This window comes from Ostrea edulis, chromosome 2 (genome assembly GCF_947568905.1).
Source record: "Ostrea edulis chromosome 2, xbOstEdul1.1, whole genome shotgun sequence".
NCBI classification, from domain to species: Eukaryota; Metazoa; Mollusca; class Bivalvia; order Ostreida; family Ostreidae; genus Ostrea; species Ostrea edulis.
In genome coordinates this window covers 2,242,139-2,262,711 of record NC_079165.1, presented here as the reverse complement: position 1 = coordinate 2,262,711, position 20,573 = coordinate 2,242,139, and the positions used below count along the sequence as shown (strand labels likewise).

General features: G+C 36.6%; 2 protein-coding genes across 2 annotated transcripts in view; one reads left to right on the top strand and one right to left on the bottom strand.

Annotated features, from left to right (window-relative positions):
- Positions 1-20,573, top strand: part of LOC125681851 (N-alpha-acetyltransferase 50-like) — a 205,487-nt gene that overhangs the window by 41,330 nt on the left and 143,584 nt on the right. The gene's annotated exons all lie outside the window — the stretch shown is intronic.
- On the bottom strand, positions 7,444-11,471 carry LOC125681847 (dehydrogenase/reductase SDR family member 9-like). Its single transcript, XM_048922100.2, has 4 exons — positions 11,109-11,471; positions 8,611-8,872; positions 7,953-8,113; positions 7,444-7,809 (listed from the first exon to the last, which is right to left on the bottom strand). The coding sequence occupies exons 1-4, from the start codon at positions 11,437-11,439 to the stop codon at positions 7,610-7,612; spliced, it is 954 nt and encodes a 317-aa protein (XP_048778057.2). The 5' UTR covers positions 11,440-11,471; the 3' UTR covers positions 7,444-7,609.

The following is a 20,573-nucleotide window of genomic DNA, read 5'->3' as shown; positions in this document are numbered from 1 at the left end:
TCCGAAGAACCACTGGGCCAGAAGAGCTGAAATTCATATGAAAGCTTCCTGACATAGTACAGATTCAAATTTGTTAAATCCATGACCCCCGGGGGTAGGATGGGGCCACAATAGGGGATCAAAGTTTTACATAGGAATATATATGGAAGATCTAAAAAAAATCTTCTTCTCAAGAACCATTAAGCCAGAAAAGTTTATATTACCATGAAAACTTCCTGACATAGTGCAGATTCAAGTTTGTGCAAATCAATGGGGCAGGATGGGTCCATAATAGGAGATGAGTGTTTTACATACAAATATATATGACTGGCGTCATGAGAAAAGGGCCCTTATCTTTCGACGTCACAATTCACAGAAAAACGTCAAAGTTCGTGAACTTGAAACGTCAAAATCGCGGCAACGTAAAAAAATAATATGTTTGTTGGTTGCATTTGCTTACATTCTGGATGCATTAATTATATAAATAATCACATGGCAGTTCCAACATAGACTCTGTATATGTCCGAGAAGAATTCTAGTTAGATATTACGTGCCATTAATTGTACTGAACGGGTACAAATGCTTGTGTTTGTTAATACATATGCAAATACGTACGGGTTTCCAAATAAAAATGTTATACACCACGCTTTGTTAATATGCTGAGTCGTACCGATATTTGTTAATTACGCCAGTTACAAAACACGGACAAGTCACGGACGCACGGAAATAGAAAAAAATGTACAAATCACGGATTCATTTTGCACGTTTGAAGTCACAAATCAATAGCATATTCTATATTTCAAAAAATGCACGGAAAATTTTATCATCTGTGCAAAATGAATCCGTGATTTGTACTATTTTTATCTATTTCCGTGCATCCGTGACTGTCCGTGTTTTGTCAACCTCCTGTTAATTATCCTAGTACATATTGTTCCTAGTTTTGATGCACCTTTAATTTTAGATTAAATATATACATGTATTTATATCCATACAGTATTTGATTTATCTCACATTTACAGATCTATGTACAGTCCTGTATACTTGTACCGTACATACACGTAAAAACTAATCGAAGGAATCGATCTATTTTCCAAACATACTGATATGTTATATGGAGCTGTAAAATTAGATTTCTGATAATCCACCATTGTAATTCAAATTGAGACAAACATTTCAGGTCAAATAATGATAATACAGTTACTAATTATTTAGTGGAAGTTTTATGTCTAGGGCCCAAAAAGTGTACTATTGTATGTACTTTAGATGATTAAACACAACTTAATATCGCCATTTAAAGTAGTAAATAGTATCTATATATATTACATTTAACCATAACGAATATCAAATAATTTGATTTCAGCTTATAATAAGAAAAATTAAGAAAAAGTGCTTACGAGTCATGTAGTACAAAGTAAGGGGGAGGGGGGGGGGGGGTACGGAGAAGTTGGCTAATATTATCGACAAGCCAAAAAAAACCTCAGATAGATGTGCTATTTTGTCCAAAGGTCACAATCCCGGGGGGAAAGGGGAAGTCACTAAATAGATCTTGTTTAATGTAAAAATAACTATGCATGTAAAAATAGCGGAAAATGAACGTTCTGAAAACAAGGGGGACAACCTATCAATGCATAAGGACCATAGGGCTCTTGCATATTGTACTTGTAAGAGTACTAGCATTATGTATAAGATTATTTCGTTGTGCATGATACTTGTATGAAGCATGTGAAGAATGAACTTCCAAGTCACATGGCAACAATGAACTCGCCCTTTCGTTTCCGCACGTGATTTTCCAATACAGTGAATACGGATTGCCACTCCCTGCAGTACCCTATGTCAAATATACAGCCCAAATCTCATGTACTTCTTTTGCCAGCATCCTCGAAAATGATATGATTTTTCACAAGATACAATTCTGTCTGTGAGGGAGCAATGGTAGATCTGTCATAATTCATGTTAGAGGCGGAACTGTAGCTAAATTCATTATATATATCATTAAAATTCTTCTTCTTAAAGGGACTGATTCACGATTTCCCCCCAAATTTTCTTTTTCACTTTTAATGATCAAAATCTACTGTCTACTGTGTTTAAAAGATTTCACATAAAAATTGAGGTTATACATTATCACAGAAGCTCACTTTATAGAGTGTATTATTTGTTTTGTAAACAAATATTGTGGTTTGTTATTGTTTATGATGTTTTTCAAAAGAAATGGATATCGATCTAATTTTATTATATCTTTCACATTTCAAGTATTTTGGGGGTAAAATGTGTCACCTAAAAGTTAAAATTTGTGACTATACAAAATTAAGATGCTTTATATTACAAAATCAATATTTCACTTGTTTGTTTGTATACATAAAAAGACTCGAGTCTTTGTTTACATAATACAGATTTAAGTCTAAAATATTGATTTTATTCTTAATGCATTCAGAAGGTCAAAATTTTGGCTGTCAACATTAAATGAATTATATTTTCAATGATTAACATAAAAATGTTTAAATATTTTCCTCAAAAATCGTGAACCAGTCCCTTTAAGAACCACTGGACCAGACAAAAATTATTACATGAAAGCTTCCTGACATAGTGTAAATTCGTGTTTGTTAAATCCATGACCCCCGGGGGTAGGTTGGGGCCACAATAGGGGGTCAAAGTTTTACAAATGAATATATAGGTAAAATCTTTAAAAATCTTCTTCTCAAGAACCACTAGGCCAGGAACTTACAAATTTACATGAAAGCTTCCTGACACAGTGCAAATTTAAGATTGTTTAAATCTTGGCCACCAGGGTAGGGTAGGGCGACTATAGAGGATCAAAGTTTTACATATAAATATTTAAAAATATTTTTAAAAAACTTCTTCTCAAGAACCACTGAGCCGGAAAAGTTTAAATTTACAGGAAAGCTTCCTGACATAGTGCAGATTCAAATTTGTAAACATCATAACCCCCGGGGTAGGTTGGGGCCACAATAGGGTTTCAAAGTTTTAAATGCGAATATTTAGGGAAAATGTTTGTATATGGACTAAGGTAACTCTGGTGAGCGATGTGGCCCATGGTCCTCTTGATTGATAATAAATTCGGGATATGATAAACATATTAATAATAGTAATTGAATAGACAAGGGCACCTGAGAGCACTCCAGTCAGTGCGATCACACTGGCGCTATCTAACACCTAAACATACACAGACAACAACGTCTACATTCCAGTCTCTGTACCTAACGTACTCAATTCTATGTATGATATAAATAAGAACAGTACCAGGCCGGGATCCGGCATCTAGTTTTGTTTTTAAGGGGACGGGGTCGAACGTTTGGCAAAAATATAACAAACCCTCTTAAAAAACATAAGAACCTAAAAAGGCCAAAAGTTTAAATGAACTCAAAGCTCGAAATCGGGGTGGGAGGGGGGGGGGTGCATGAATTTAACTCATCGGTTCAAACTTGCATTTCGGCTACCATTTACTGATTACCATAAAAAGGAGGTAGGGGCAACCAACCGGTGACTCAGTAATTTTGAGGGGAAACGTATATTGTCCCAAAACCGGAGCAACAACACCAGAACACCCCATCCCCTGCCACGTGTCTGCCCCTCCCCCTGCCATGTGTCTGCCCATCCCCCTGTCTGGACATTACTGAATAATCTTACAGTCCTCTCCGATAAATGATTGTTCAGTTTATTTTTGGTTAATTTCTTGAAGCAAGTAATTTTTAAAGTTTTAATTAAAATCCTGGAATTTCATTGTAGTTAAATCTTTGAAACCAACATCAATAAAAGCGTGATAATTTTTTTAATGAATTCAGTTATCGGCTATTTATTTGGTCTATTCAATTTCAAAATCGACTTGAATCTTATCTTATATTGAATGAAAACTCTTATAAAACTGTGTGTAATTAGAAAAGTTGACAACGCCAACCATATGATAGCTTATACTAGAGATGGTTAACAATAAGTACCATTTTGACTTTGACCTTTGTGCACCTAAATTTAGAAATAACTCTTTTACACTTACCTATCTTTATGGCATGTAATTTTTTTTTCCATCGCAGCCTTAACCTTTATCTAGAAAAAAACTAATCTATCTTAATCTGAAGGTTTTCTGTGATTAACCACTTATAGAAAAATGAAGTTAACAGCAATACTTGTATATTCCTTTTAAATCTAATCGCCTAGCTGGGTATAGATCAATAGGTTAACGTGTCAACTACTGAACTGTAGGTTTTAGTGTAGCAGGGTTTTGAATTTTTTTCCAGATTACTTTCTACTAAAATTGTATTTTTAACTAAATAAAGTTAATTTGAGCTTTCAATTTCAAAATATTATTGTACATATCCTCCGCCTTCCATCCGTATCAGATTTTTTCACGTGTGCTATTCCTCCTTATAATGTGGTCAACAATTCATATTTTTTTCTTGTACTGGAAACAAGCACATGCATAGACTTTCCCGCGATCTGTTTCTTGTAGTCCTGTTGGGATTCTGGTTTACATCTAATTCGTTTTTCTACGACGAACAAACAAAAGTAAATTTATCCCCCGTTTGGCTTTAAAGGACATTGCTCTTGAACCTGAATAAATAGGATCAACGAAAATTCGGAAAGGGTTTGTGAAATATCATTGCTACACCTCAAGTAGTGTCATTTGAAAACCAATGTGTTATATAGACACCAGACAGACAAACTGACAGACGGACGAATCGACAGACAGAGCGGGAACATATACATTGCAGTTTTCTTTTCCTTTCTATATCGCATCAGTTTCTGCCATTTAAAAACATTCAAGAGGCCACCATACTTTTTAAAAATAAGGGTAGGTATGCATACGTGCGAATAAGGTATGTTTACTTCAAAGAGCGATGTCAGATCACTAAACTCTGATCTCTGTTTTTTGTGTAGAGTTATTTTTGTTAGTTCTTTGTAATCAAATATAGCATAATTATCCTAAACTCTTCGTCTGACGTCTTTATCGTAATTGTATCAGCTATAGGTTACATGGACTACAACGCTCACCTGAATCACAGATTTTTCTACTCTTAAAGAAAAATCCGGTATTGGTAGGATGTGGCTTACGTACCGTTGAGAATTTTTCATTCATACAGAGACATGAAGTACATGTACTCCAGATTTAGATCTATCCTTAACACTTAGGGTTGTAGCAGCGAGGATTCTTAAAACGTGCCAACACCTATCACCATACGGGACCTCCGTTGTAAGGGCATATCTAGAAGACCCGTGATTCTCACTTCTAAATTCCAAGCATTTGGCGAAGGAGCAATTTACCTGTTTGACGCGACAATGGCATGTGCGGGGCTCGAACTCACGACTTCCCGGTTACGAAGCGAACACCCTACCACTGAGCTTCCGCGACCGGTTTAATCCGCTACTGAACAGCTATACGTAGAATAAGGTAGGTATTTGTTTGTTCTCGGAAAGAAAGGTTCAAAAAAGGTCTCCACAGAGGCTTTGACTGTAGGTCCCCCGTGCTGTACCACAAAAACGTTTCAGGGATTAGTGTGAATATATCACAAACCAGCAGTAAAGGCCTAATGTGGATGCACCACAAACTTACTCCAGAGCCTAGTGTGGCTGTAGTACACCACAAACTTACTCCAGAGCCTAGTGTGGCTGTAGTACACCACAAACTTACTCCAGAGCCTAGTGTGGCTGTAGTACACCACAAACTTACTCCAGAGCCTAGTGTGGCTGTAGTACACCACAAACTTACTCCAGAGCCTAGTGTGGCTGTAGTACACCACAAACTTACTCCAGAGCCTAGTGTGGCTGTAGTACACCACAAACTTACTCCAGAGCCTAGTGTGGCTGTAGTACACCACAAACTTACTCCAGAGCCTAGTGTGGCTGTAGTACACCACAAACTTACTCCAGAGCCTAGTGTGGCTGTAGTACACCACAAACTTACTCCAGAGCCTAGTGTGGTTGTAGTACACCACAAACTTATTCCAGAGCCTAGTGTGGTTGTAGTACACCACAAACTTATTCCAGAGCCTAGTGTGGTTGTAGTACACCACAAATTTATTCCAGAGCCTAGTGTGGTTGTAGTACACCACAAACTTATTCCAGAGCCTAGTGTGGTTGTAGTACACCACAAACTTATTCCAGAGCCTAGTGTGGCTGTAATACACCACAAACTTACTCCAGAGCCTAGTGTGGCTGTAGTACACCACAAACTTATTCCAGAGCCTAGTGTGGTTGTAGTACACACATATTGATTTATATGGCTTGTAGTGCGGATGAACTAAACCCCTACCGGGTATTCCAAGACAGGACCTTGTGTGGATAAAATACGAACCTATTACAATGCCTTGTGTGGATATAACACGAACCTATTACAATGCCTTGTGTGGATATAACACGAACCTATTACAATGCCTTGTGTGGATATAACACGAACCTATTACAATGCCTTGTGTGGATATAACACGAACCTATTACAATGCCTTGTGTGGATATAACACGAACCTATTACAATGCCTTGTGTGGATATAACACGAACCTATTACATTGCCTTGTGTGGATGAGGATTTAATGTGGATATACCATTCACCTATCCTAGGGTTAGTGTGGATGTACACGTAACACCAATCTATTCTATTACATGAACTAGTGCAAATATACCATAAACCTATTACATGAACTAGTGCAAATATACCACAAACCTATTACATGAACTAGTGCAAATATACCATAAACATATTACATGAACTAGTGTACCACAAATCTATTACATGAACTAGCGAACCACAAACCTTTACATGAACTAGTGTACCACAAACCCATTACATGAACTAGTGTACCACAAACCCATTACATGAATTAGTGTACCACATACATATTATATGAACTAGTCTACCACAAACCCATTACATGAACTAGTGTACCACAAACCCATTACATGAACTAGTGTACCACAAACCTTTTACATGAACTAGTGCCGATATACCACAAATCTATTACATGAACTAATGTACCACAAACATATTACATAGGCCAGTGCGGATACATGAACAGAATACCAGAAATTTAGATAGCTATTCTAAATCTGAGTCTAGTTTGACTGTCCTGCGGATCTATACAAACGATGTAGAAGGTCATGTTTATACTGTATGTGGACGTATTTTAGCGGGATTCAAATTTCAGTGGCTTTGGGGATAAAACAAAAGCGCAAATTATTTGTCGCACTAAATTATTGATAAACAATCTCTATTTATTCATGCAAGTAGATAGAAAAAGCGCCAAGTCATCATTGCGCCAAACAGTGCACCTGCACCGATGGCGCTAAATTTTAAATTTGCTAAAATAAGTAAACATACGGTATTTATAGATGAAATTATTGCACGCGTGACGTACATCAAAGCCCATCATATCATATCTCAATCAAAAGGAGGTTCTATATACAAGACTTGACTCTTGGAAGTGCCACACTGAATGTAACAGAAAGAACTAAAAATATTGATAAAAATAGTTTCATATTCTAGTACTTCATTTTTACATGTTTCATTATACGTATAAAGGCAATATAAAATAACAAATAACATTATAAAACAAATACAAAAACGTATTCATGGTTAACAAAAAACAAAATATTAAATTCACAACTCCGAAATACAAGTCAATGCTAAGGCGCTGGAACTGCAAAAATTTTGTCTGTGACAATTTCTGGGAGGTGGGACAATGTCCAGAACATCGCAACTGATCCCTGACCCACGAGATATCTGTACTTTGGGTACCGCGCAAACAACGCGTGCTGGATCGCCCTAGTTACTTTTGACAAATCGGGATCGAAAGATCCGTCGGATTTCACTTGTCCAACTCCGCCTGAAAGAGAAAAAATATCAGTTTAGATTTTACTGCAGCATGAATCATTTCTGATATTTGAGTGATATCGAACTATGTCTAGTTTTACAGTTTTTGTAATGAAATAATTCGAAAGATTACTTTAGGCTTGTTAATAAATTTACCTGAATGTACAGTTTTCTCTCCGTAGAATTCTTTAACGTTGTCTGGGAGTTCGTTGAAGGCTTGTCGAAGACGCATTGTGGCTTCCTGAGGGAAAATGTTGGTGGCGAAGCCGCTGGGCTGTATCAGGTGCGCCGTGACGCCTATATGGTACATTTCACGCCTGCAAAAACACCAGTGTCAAAGAAATGAATAGAACCGATCACGCAGATTTTAAATTTTCATCTCACTTCTCAGTAATATCAAAACTATCCAAGATCTATGGATTTTTAATTAATTTAGAGTCGGTTTGAATAGCGCGCGTAAGCATGTTAACGTGATAAGGCATTGCGATGTCACATCTCATAGTCTTATAACATATTCCTTATTTTTCAGTTTTCCAACGTAAAATCGTGTTGGATTGATTATTGTATATTGCTTAACGTCCCTCTCGAGAATTTTTCACTCATATGGAGACGTTACAATTGCCGATAAAGGGCTGCAAAATTTAGGCTTATGGTCAGCGTTTACGGCCTTTGAGCGGGGAGGGGTCTTTATCGTGCCACACCTACTGTGACACGGGGCCTCAGTTTTTACGACAAGCAAGGGGTACTGAGGACTTATTCTAACCCGAATCCTCACGGATAAATGATGTTGGAATGTAGATATAAGACCATTTACCTGAAAGTGTCCGTGTACGATTCTATAGCTGCCTTGCTCACGTTATACGCTACAACTCCTGGAAATGCCACCATTGTTGCAACAGACGACATATTGATGAGGCGACCCCTAGACTTGCGCAAAAGCGGAAGGAAGGCCTTTGTGATCATTACCGTCCCGATGAAGTTAACGCTCAGAGTTTTTTCATAGTGTTCCTTCGTCTGCCATTCCAGTGGGGCTGCAAGGTGTAGGACACCCGCATTGTTTACAACACCCCACAACACTGCAAGAGAAAGAACGCCATTATAGTCTTCTGGAGACAAAAAATAGCGCCTACGAAACAATTTCGTAAATCATATAAAATTCTTTTCTTCTAATTTTTGATGTGAATTACATTAGAGAAAGAGTTTAAACTCCTCTGAGTGAGGACGGTGTCCAAGATTTACATATCTGTTTCACCACGTCATTAATACATTTACTATACATATAGTACCTAGCAAGTATTATTGAGAGTTGGCACACACATACATTTAACAATTTGAAATGTATTCATGATAGGACTGCAATTTGCGAAGTCCATATTAGTGCACATCCCTTCATAACTGAAATAAGAAGACACGTGCACATTAATTTAAAAGTATGCGACACATAATCATTTTGTAAAACTGGACAAGGGTGGAAAATGAAGAAATTTTCTTATTTACATTATGAAGGATATGAATCACAAAGACACACTTTTAACAATATTTGCAATTAAAATGTTTTTGCCTTTGACATGTCTACAAAAATGATAGCCATATCTTCCTGAATGCACCGCAGCTATGAACAACGCGTGGATGAATCTTGATAAATATAGTACATGTACGTCTATTTTAACGGCTGGGAATCCCGACAGAAATGAAAGCAGAATGTAAATTTCATTTAGACCAAACATGAGGGTATGAACTGCAACGCTCCACGCCGACAAACTTTTCATGAAGCGCTTACGGTGTTGTAAAATATACAATTTGTCAGTCATTCGAGCTCCAGACTTTCCGCTTTACTCCCATCCACCCCCGCTCGAGATTTATTACACGTAAATGTACACGCGTTTCCTAATTATCAAAGTGTTTATCAATTAAGATGCGATATGAAGGCCATTGCAGATATATTTCTTTTCAAGACAGCAGTTAATATTTGCGTGATATATGTACTTTATATGCTTAAATGCACAGGTCTTGGGACAACCTATCGGATCCATATGTCTGAATTGTGATTTTTTGATAAGAGTGGGGAATATCTTACGTTCGTTTGAGACTGAGTCGAATAATGATATAATTGATTACTGACAAGTGTTGTGTGTTCGGCAGGTTCCGGTGTATATATATAGTTACTGTTTAGATTGGTCGCTAAGAAACAATTAGTATCCCTTGTAGTGGAAAGGTCTGCAAAAGTCACAAAGACACAATTGAGCTATTTAAAACGCAACTAACGTCCGTGGAGGATTAAAAATAACAAATTTAAAGCTATAAATATGAATGATTTCGATGGCAGACAATAGATTGGCGCGTGAATAGATCGCCCCTATTCATAATTGGATGCTTTTAATAACATTATTAGTTTATCCGGGGTTCGTTGCATGGTACGTGTAAATATTTATACATAGACACCCTATCGCCCACTGGACAACATAATTACTGTCATTGTCCAAAATCCAATGACCACAACCATCCTCTCTTGATTGTTAAGAATCCTTGCAGAGATTAAGAGAAAATTATCTAATAGTATCTATATATGAGCGATTTTCCTCCCTCTATCTAAAATGTCTTTCATACGCTGGTACATGTAAAACTTTTAATTTATCAATTAAAAAATTAATAATCTTTTTTCGGTTCTCTTGATATAAAGCTATATAAAAATCAAACAGTATTATAGAATTAAAATTCGGGGAAAATGCTTAAAAGGCTATACATATACATGTATGAATGAAATTCATAGAAATACATGATTAAAATTTAAGACTAATTTAGATTTTTTTTTCAACATCGTAAAAATTGAAAAGCTATTGAAGAGTAAAACTCATGACTAGGTTTGAAATATCAGTTATATGAATTGCTATAAAATGTCACAGTTGAATACGAACTGATATGAAATATCACATATATGAACTAATATAAATTATTTTTTTTAAAAATACAATTGAATGTCCTTTTTAGAAAAAAAATCATAATTTGATTAAAATGACAAATTGTTAAAATTCGATTTTTTGCTGACAAATTAAGCAAATTGTCACAGAAATCGTAAGAATTTACAATATAGAGATTGTGATGAAATTTTGCCGAATAAGTTCGATTTGAGATATTAAATTCTAAATTAAATTTTGCATTGACAAAAATTTTATTGAGTCGTGAATAAAAGTTTTGAATACATTTTTAAAAAAAGTTTTGTAAGTACACTATATTAAACAGCATTTTAGTTTAGGGCAGGCAGTTTATTTCACTTTGATCAGATTTAATTTATCAAAATTCTAAAACATTTACCCTCGTCTTGGCGTAGTTCTGACTGGACCAAATTAACAGCATTCTGAATGGAGTCTTCTTTGGTTACATCTAGACGGAAAATAACAGCATCCGCAGAGCATTTTTCCGTCAGCCTCTTTTTGCCCTCCTCCGTAAAACAACCTGCAAAAACTCGCGTGCCCCCCTTGTCCAGTTCTTGGGCCAGGCGGTGCCCAAAGCCGGTGTCACATCCAGTCACCAATACACATTTATTGTGTGTGTTTTGTATTGAGATAGACCGGAGATAATTTTCAATGAATTTACAGATTGCAAGCAACACTGCCACTGCAGTACAAAACGCAAGGATCTCCATGTGTGTTGGGTGGGGATTTAAATGTATATCGATAACTCAACTCCAGGATTTATATAGAGTACAACACAACCTGATTCGTTATTTCGAAATCAGCTGCAATGTTAAGAATTTGAAGTTTACGCTGCGACTTATGGAACCCAAGAGGAGACATTTTTACTGTGTTTTTTTTTTTTTCAAATTCAAAGACGTGTATTAAATTACTGGGGTGGGGGGTGGGGTGAATCAACATTACAAATCAAGAGGCCCTTGCGTCATGTTGTGCAGCGCTCATCTGAGTCGACTTAAGCGCCGGTGAAGCTCAAACCTATATACTGAGGCACGACCAAAGCCACGATTGGACGATCAGCTTAACGAAACTCAGTTGTACGATTTTATATCCCATGCAGTTTTATGTAAAACTGAATCTAAACTACTAAAATTGCATTGATAGTAGTCACACAAACATTCCTATTTCAGGAAATGTGTCCTTGACCTTGGCCAATACGTCATAATTCAAGGTCATGGCACACTGTTTCCTTAACAGAAACATTCGAGCCGTGTATAGACTGTTTTCTCCGTTACAAAAGTATAACCCAGATAAATGTTTTACCTGTGACCTTGACCTTAGGCAAATGACCTAAGGTCGGCGTTAATACACACTATTTGTTATAATCCCTTATGCTAGAAATCATTCTCATTCCAATTTCTAACAGATGACCTTGACCAAAATATATCAGTTAAGGAGCATGACACATTGACATTGATTAAGAAAATGACACGTTATGCGGTCAAATCTAACATTTGTACTAACTATGATCGTCTAAGTTAAACGTATCTCCATGACAAAGTGGCGAGCCAAAATAATAGCACGGATTTGTTGTACGCGCCGTGTGATTGGTTCGCAAAGACATTGCCTAGTCTCGGGATCATCCGAAGGGTCTTGGGCAATCGGAACTCCTCGAATGTCTCAGGCACTCGACATAGATGCCGAGTGCGCGAGACATTTGAGGAGTTCCGATTGGGGTCTCGGGATTATTCGCGGACCAATCACACGACACGTTATGAATTCGTACTCTGTGACCTCCTTTTTGGCTGCCAGTGGAAAAGATGAGGCCCTGTCTGATCAATGCACGCAAGATTGTGTCAAATAAAAGAGATGAGATGGGTTTTGAGTTGAAGAGACTTGTAATATGACATCTCCCCGACCTGCCGCTCGCCAAAATTCCTTAGATAACGCTGTAATTACTTGGAAAATGTGCCTCGAAACGGGGACCCCCTGTTTGTTTACAAATTTTTGTTTCTTACCTTGTTCATTTTATTATACCGGTAGAAGGCCAATCTATAAAACTTACAAAAAGCGTGAAACGATTACATGAATCGAAAGAGGGATGAGATAGACTGGGAATTCACACATTTCAGAGAAATTATTGCCACCAAAAAAAAAATATGTAAAGGGGGGGGGTGTAGTAATAATCCATACTTCAGGTGCCTGTGGTAGAAGTAACCGTACCCTGCGGTCCAAACCCCAGATTGAGGGGCAATCGGAGGAGCATTGGATTTCTCAATTTTTGGTAGAGGCGCCTAATGCCCATTATAACATAGATGCCCCAGTGCAAAGATTGATTGAATATTGTTTAACGCCACTCTCGGGAATATTTCACTCATATGGAGACGTCACCACTGCCGGTGAAGGGCTGCAAAATTTAGGCCTATGCTCGGCGCTTATGGCCATTGGGCAGGAATGGATCTTTATCGTGCCACACCTGCTGTGATACAGAACCTCGGTTTTTGCGGTCTCATCCGAAGGACCGTCCCATTGAGTTACCTCTTACGACAGACAAGGGGTACTGAGGACCTATTCTAACCTGGATCCCCGGGGGTGAGGTACTGAGGACAAAATCTAAACCGGATCCCCACTAGACCCCAGTGCAAAGATTGATTGATTGAATATTGTTTAACGCCCCTCTCAAGAATATTTCACTCATATGGAGACGTCACCACTGCCGGTGAAGGGCTGCAAAATGTAGGCCTATGGTCGGCGCTTATGGCCATTGGGCAGGAAGGGGGCTTTATCGTGCTGTGACACAGAACCTCGGTTTTTGCAGTCTCCTCCGAAGGACCGCCCCATTTAGTCGCCTCTTACGACAAGCAAGGGGGTACAGAGGACCTATTATAACCCGGATTCCCACGGGATCCAGTGCAAAGAAGATTCTTAAACTATTCGTATAGTTTCATCATATGGGCTATGGACTAACACCAGAACCCCTGACCCTGGGACCATGCATTTTACAATTTTGGTAGAGGCCTCCATACTCATCAATTATTATTTCTATGCACTGAGTTTGGTTGCTTGCTGTCCATGAATCAAGAAGGTATTTTCAAAATATATAAAGACACCACAGAGTCGCCCAATTCTGCTTCATACTTAGATATTTAATTGAAAGTAGACATTAACGGCAAAATGACAACTCAATTGTATGACAAAGGGGATGCTTTCAGCTTCTCCGTCGTCAACTTCCCATATTTATGTAGCACTATTCCATTATCACCTGCATATGGTGTTTATATCTCTCAACTGATTCGATACGCAAGAGCTTGTTCTGCGTATAGTCAGTTTTTAAATCGTGGCAAGCTATTGACAAACAAGTTGATGGTACAGGGGTTTCAACAGTCTCGATTGAAGTAAGCATTTCGCAAATTCTATGGTCGTTATAACGATCTAGTTCGTTAATTCAACCTATCATTGGGTAAAATGCTGTCTGACGTGTTTCATACCGATTGTTAGGCCGTTCTTGGCACACTGATTGTGACTACTGATAACTCCGTTTACCTGATCAAGATATAGGGCTCACGGCGGGTGTGACCGGTCGACAGGGGGTGCTTATTCTTCCTAGGCGTCTGATTCCACCTCTGGTGTGTCCAGGGGTCCGTGTTTGCCCAACTATCTATCTTGTATTGCTTATAGGAGTTATGAGATTGATCACTGTTCGTTATCTTCACCTTTCATGAATGCATTTCAATATATAAGCCATAGAACACCGCCTCAAGGTATTTGATGTACATTGTACATGTATAACGACCATAATTTTATATCTAGTAAAGTATCATCTGGAAGGGTTCATTAAATAAAAATAATCCGCAATAGGAATTTTCAAAATTCTGATTACTGCTTGATTTGTATCACACATACTTTTACATTGAAGTATATGGGAACTGCATGTTTTATCAAAATATTTTTAAAAGAAATTATATTTTCATACATATCTCTTGGAAAAAATTACACACACTTTCTCACTATGAAATAAATTGGTCATTTACCACATACATTTTTAGAAAATTAGCTTTTTCTTAATTTTACAAGGACATAATTATGCATATGTAACTCTTTAAAAAAAAGTCTCAAGTGCAAAAAGGTCAGCTTCTAATAATTTACCATTCATGATTTAACAGCAAACATTTCTTTTGCTTTAAATCATTAAAAATTGTTCAATATCCTTTTGTTATACACTGAATACATTAACATTAGAATCCGTGACCCAGAGGTCGAATGTCTGATCAATTTTGATAAAAGTTTTCTTAGTTACCATTGTTGTCTGCTAAAGATACCCGGAAGTAAAAGAAAAAGAATTTAAATATATCAGAAATCATTCATCGCTGTCACGTTGTCCAAATACACTGATAACAGAATTCCTGCTTTGAAATAAAATATTACAACTTTCTATAGACAAACGTTTTGTTCCCTCTTGACTACCAACAGTATACCTTTACCGTTAAGTCAGCTCGCACAAATGCCATTTTCGCTTCGTTTCTACATGTGTATGTAATTTAGGCAAATTAAAGCGACAGTACAATGCATGTTTTCATAGATGGATTTTTTTCTTCAATAGCGCTGATTTCAAGGTGCTTGATTTGAAAAAATGTCTATATAGCTCTATATAAATATCGCGGAAGATGAAATGGCTAAAGGGTGTTCGTGACTGCCGCGCGGACTCATCGGGATTCCCCGGGGTTCACGTGCTGGTAATTAAACGTTCACAATAGGATTTATGGTTACTTAGCGTGGGCCCCTAACACAATTAGCCGGGTAATATATCATTACAGATGAATACCCGATGCTTCCTGCATTGTGTGTTTAAATCTCCAGCACCGATTGACGTCACACCCATATGTTGTGATTAAACGTCACATGGGTTGTTTCTTCTCACTTTCTGAACCTGTCTTTTGTTGATTTAAATCACGAGAAAATATCGCAAATCAACCTTATATGGCTATGTAAATGTTGTAAATCTGGAGAGAGAAAGAGAGAGAGAGAGAGAGTTTATAGTTAATATGCATAAGCAAAGTTAAATATAATTAATGATAAATACATCTAATCACAGACCATTTAGGCCCCAACCTGGTACCAAAACCCTACCCCTGGGGGTCATAGAATTTACAATTTTGGCAGAGGGCTACCTGCTCCCTCTAAAATATACATTTACCAGGGTAGTTTTAAATTAGAATCTGTTATCTAAATGCATTAACATTAATACTATGTATGCCAAATTTGACCCTCCCTGCACTTAGAAGCTCAACCCACTATTCGAGGGGATCTTAAAATTATGATTTTGGTAGAGGTCTGCATGCTCTACTCGGCTATGCATTTGGTACTTCTTACAGACGTACGGTTATAGGGAATGTTTTTGAAAATAGGTCAATTTTTGGCAGTTTTTGCCCTACTCCCAAGGTCCCGGAGTGCAGGAGTCCCGAAATTTACAATTTATGTCTCCCTTGTCCCAAAGCTGCTTCATACCAAATATGGCAAAAAAATTGGAATGATAGAAGTTAAAATTGCTCAATTGTTAACGTACGCCAATACGCTTAGCTAACGTGTATATTTAAACTAAAAATGAGGGTTTGAATTAATTGATCTGATGGTATTCAATCATCATTTAAAATCTGAAATCCACATCGACGACATGAGTCACAGATTAAATAACTTTAACAGAACTCTAGATTTGCCGGAATGTCTAGTGCGCATTTAACCTTTTTTTTTTTTTTTTTGCACGATCTGATAGATGCTCAGCTGGGGGTTTTCTTTGACGTCCCGTAGAAAATGTATCGCTTTAATAGGGGTTTTAATGTGCCAAAGCCTGCAGTGAGTTTACAAGGTCAAATACGTCACGTATTCTCACTTCTAAATACCGAGGGGCCATGAGCTGGGTTAGAATGCTCTGTAACTACCACCGAGTTACCGCGACGGATGTGCTCAGCAGATTCTCAATTCGCCATAGGGATTAAAATATCCATATCGGTATGTAGTGTTCATAATAAAATCTGTACATAGTGCTACATGTAACAATAGCCGTTTCAGAAAGAAAAAAAAACCCATCACATTTTCTTCATATTGACGTATATTTCTGTGATTGATTATCAAAATGAGATTATCAGCTATAACCAGACCGTATTTTCAATGTAATGATACAATTGCTTATTCTTCAGTAGAGTACAACTACGTGAAAATCCCGATAATGAATAGAGAACTGAATTCTACACAATAATTCTGTACATTTCTCATTCTAAATAGAGAACTGAATTCTACACAATAATTCTGTACATTTCTCATTCTAAATAGAGAAGTGAATTCTACACAATAATCCTGTACATCTAACATTCTAAATAGAGAACTGAATTCTACACAATAATTTTGTACATCTACCAATCTAAATTGAGTACTGAATGCTGCACAATAATCCTGTACATCTCTCATTCTAAATAGAGAACCGAATTCTACACAATAATTCTGTACATTTCTCATTCTAAATAGAGAAGTGAATTCTACACAATAATTCTGTACATCTCTCATTCTAAATAGAGAAGTGAATTCTACACAATAATTCTGTACATCTCTCATTCTAAATAGAGAAGTGAATTCTACACAATAATTCTGTACATCTCTCATTCTAAATAGAGAAGTGAATTCTACACAATAATTCTGTACATTTCTCATTCTAAATAGAGAAGTGAATTCTACACAATAATTCTGTTCATTTCTCATTCTAAATAGAGAAGTGAATTCTACACAATAATTCTGTACATCTCTCATTCTAAATAGAGAAGTGAATTCTACACAATAATTCTGTACATTTCTCATTCTAAATAGAGAAGTGAATTCTACACAATAATTCTGTACATTTCTCATTCTAAATAGAGAAGTGAATTCTACACAATAATTCTGTTCATTTCTCATTCTAAATAGAGAACTGAATTCTACACAATGGTTCTGTACTGCTCGATCAGCCTTCTATACAGAGTACTGAATACCAGAGTTGGACAAACACGGACCCCTGAATATACCAGGTTGCATTAATGACTATATTTTCAAAATTACCGTTACATGTTCATTATCACGTCTAAATAATATACTTTATCGCTACCGTTAGCCAGTTCATTATCACGTCTAAATAATAATATACTTTATCGCTACCGTTAGCCAGTTCATTATCACGTCTAAATAATATACTTTATCGCTACCGTTAGCCAGTTCATTATCACGTCTAAATAATATGCTTTATCGCTACCGTTAGCCAGTTCATTATCACGTCTAAATAATACACTTTATCGCTACCGTTAGCCAGTTCATTATCACGCCTAAATAATGCACTTTATCGCTACCGTTAGCCAGTTCATTATCACGTCTAAATAATATACTTTATCGCTACCGTTAGCCAGTTCATTATCACGTCTAAATAATAATACACTTTATCGCTACCGTTAGCCAGTTCATTATCACGTCTAAATAATAATACACTTTATCGCTACCGTTAGCCAGTTCATTATCACGTCTAAATAATATGCTTTATCGCTACCGTTAGCCAGTTCATTATCACGTCTAAATAATATACTTTATCGCTACCGTTAGCCAGTTCATTATCACGTCTAAATAATACACTTTATCGCTACCGTTAGCCAGTTCATTATCACGTCTAAATAATATGCTTTATCGCTACCGTTAGCCAGTTCATTATCACGTCTAAATAATAATATACTTTATCGCTACCGTTAGCCAGTTCATTATCACGTCTAAATAATAATACACTTTATCGCTACCGTTAGCCAGTTCATTATCACGTCTAAATAATACACTTTATCGCTACGGTTAGCCAGTTCATTATCACGTCTAAATAATACACTTTATACCGTTAGCCAGTTCATTATCACGTCTAAATAATACACTTTATACCGTTAGCCAGTTCATTATCACGTCTAAATAATACACTTTATACCGTTAGCCAGTTCATTATCACGTCTAAATAATACACTTTATACCGTTAGCCAGTTCATTATCACGTCTAAATAATACGCTTTATACCGTTAGCCAGTTCCGTATATATGTACAGATATAATGTTCAACATCTCAAATCGAGATGAAGAAAAACCTCACATGCCTTATCGGTCACCTGAGTATTAATGGAAAGTATCACTAGTCCCAAAGGCTATGAAATCTAGAAAGAAATTCCTGTACTGCATATCTAAGCTAAATTCTAATGTTCAGCAACAGTATAAAACAATGTTTTCTTAAAACTGAAATGTCCCCGATCGAGAGTGCCTGCATTGATGAAATACTTTAGATGATGTGTGTAACATTAATACGCTATGAATGATTTGGACCTGTGCTAGAGTCAAAACCCTGGGATTGCGAAATTCCCAATATTGATATACCGTTTTCTGCTTTTCCTAATTATGCATTTAGTTTTTGAGTCGACTCGCGTAGCGAGCTACTCCTTGGCATCGGGCACGTCCTTCAAATTTACCTCTTCACTACCACCCTCATACGCAACTGAATATAGTTTGACTGGCAGTGTATATTAATTGATTTGTTAGAAAAAATCATTGCCGTGCACATATAATTATTAATAATGTCAATGGAACACACACATTGTGATAGAATGTGAAAACATTGTATTTAGAATCAGGCATCAATAGCAGGTCTGCAACTGAATACAGTTGGGGAAAAGATGAGACTGCGGATATGAAAGCAGACACTGCATGCATGTCTATCATTAAAGACCCAATTTTAAGTCGACACCCCCAAATTGGAAGCTGCCTGCCAATCAAACATTGTGTTAACATAGGTAATAAAGTTATATATGATATATTCAAATTTTATCCAAACAATGCTCAAAGACTTATGAAGTCTATCGAACTAATTTTTTAAAATTATTTTTATGCACATACCGGTACATCAGATATACATTAATATACTAAAAAGTTCTACAAGTTTGAAAAAGGAAGGTTTTTTTTAATAGTAATAAGGTTTAATATATTTTTCACGTAAACCAAAAAAAAAAAAAAAAAAAAATGCTGGGCATATCAAAACGAAATAAAATTCGTCTTCTATTTCATGTAAATTACAAAATGAGCATTTGCGTTCGATTCTAAGTAAATTTTTGCACCTTCCATTTTCAACATGCAAAGAATGTGCAGAAATTCGATATTTGCATAGTAATGACTTTTCCTTTTGTGATAATCGCTTTACAAGATATCTCTGTAAACCAAATGTAACATTTATTATTAATAGATGTGAACATGTTATCGATATATAATCGTAACTATTCCAGGCGGTGCAACTCCCAGCTGTACTGTCAGTATACTTTGATTTATACATATAAGGTGTTGCACGTCTCATGTTAATTTCCCTAAAGGTGTTGCATGAAAGATGTCTTGATTCAAACATTTTTGAAAATAAGTGTAAAAGACGTGTATAGACAAAATTTGCCAAAATAATTCGAGTTTAAATCAAGCAATAAGCGATTTATGATTTTTAGCGTTAAAATGGAGGGATATCCCCGAATTTGAGAAAAACTGCCTCCGTGAAACAAAATTAAATTTAGTATGAATATGTTCTTCGAGTTTTCCGCTAAAAAAAAACTCGTTTTGAAATTTTGTTTCACCGGGGCATTTTTTAGTAAAATTCAAAAAAGTCGAAACGACTTCACTGCTATTATTTTCATCTTCACCTGTACATTAATTTTCCTTAGAAATGTATGAGCTACAGCGTGGTTCAGAGGGTAAGGTCATCGAATTCCATAGGTAAACAAGAGTCCTTTTTTTTTTTTAAACGACCGGGTTCGAATCCCTTACGAACACAATTTGTTTTTCTTCATATTACGTTT

What these genes read in the sequence shown, in the direction of transcription:
- LOC125681847 (XM_048922100.2), bottom strand. Translation starts at nt 11,439, where the DNA reads ATGGAGATCCTTGCGTTTTGTACTGCAGTGGCAGTGTTGCTTGCAATC. An exon ending in TCGTACACGGACACTTTCAG is followed by an intron (nt 8,114 to 8,610) that starts GTAAATGGTCTT and finishes GTGTTTTTGCAG; the next exon opens with GCGTGAAATGTACCATATAG. An exon ending in AGAGAAAACTGTACATTCAG is followed by an intron (nt 7,810 to 7,952) that starts GTAAATTTATTA and finishes TTTCTCTTTCAG; the next exon opens with GCGGAGTTGGACAAGTGAAA.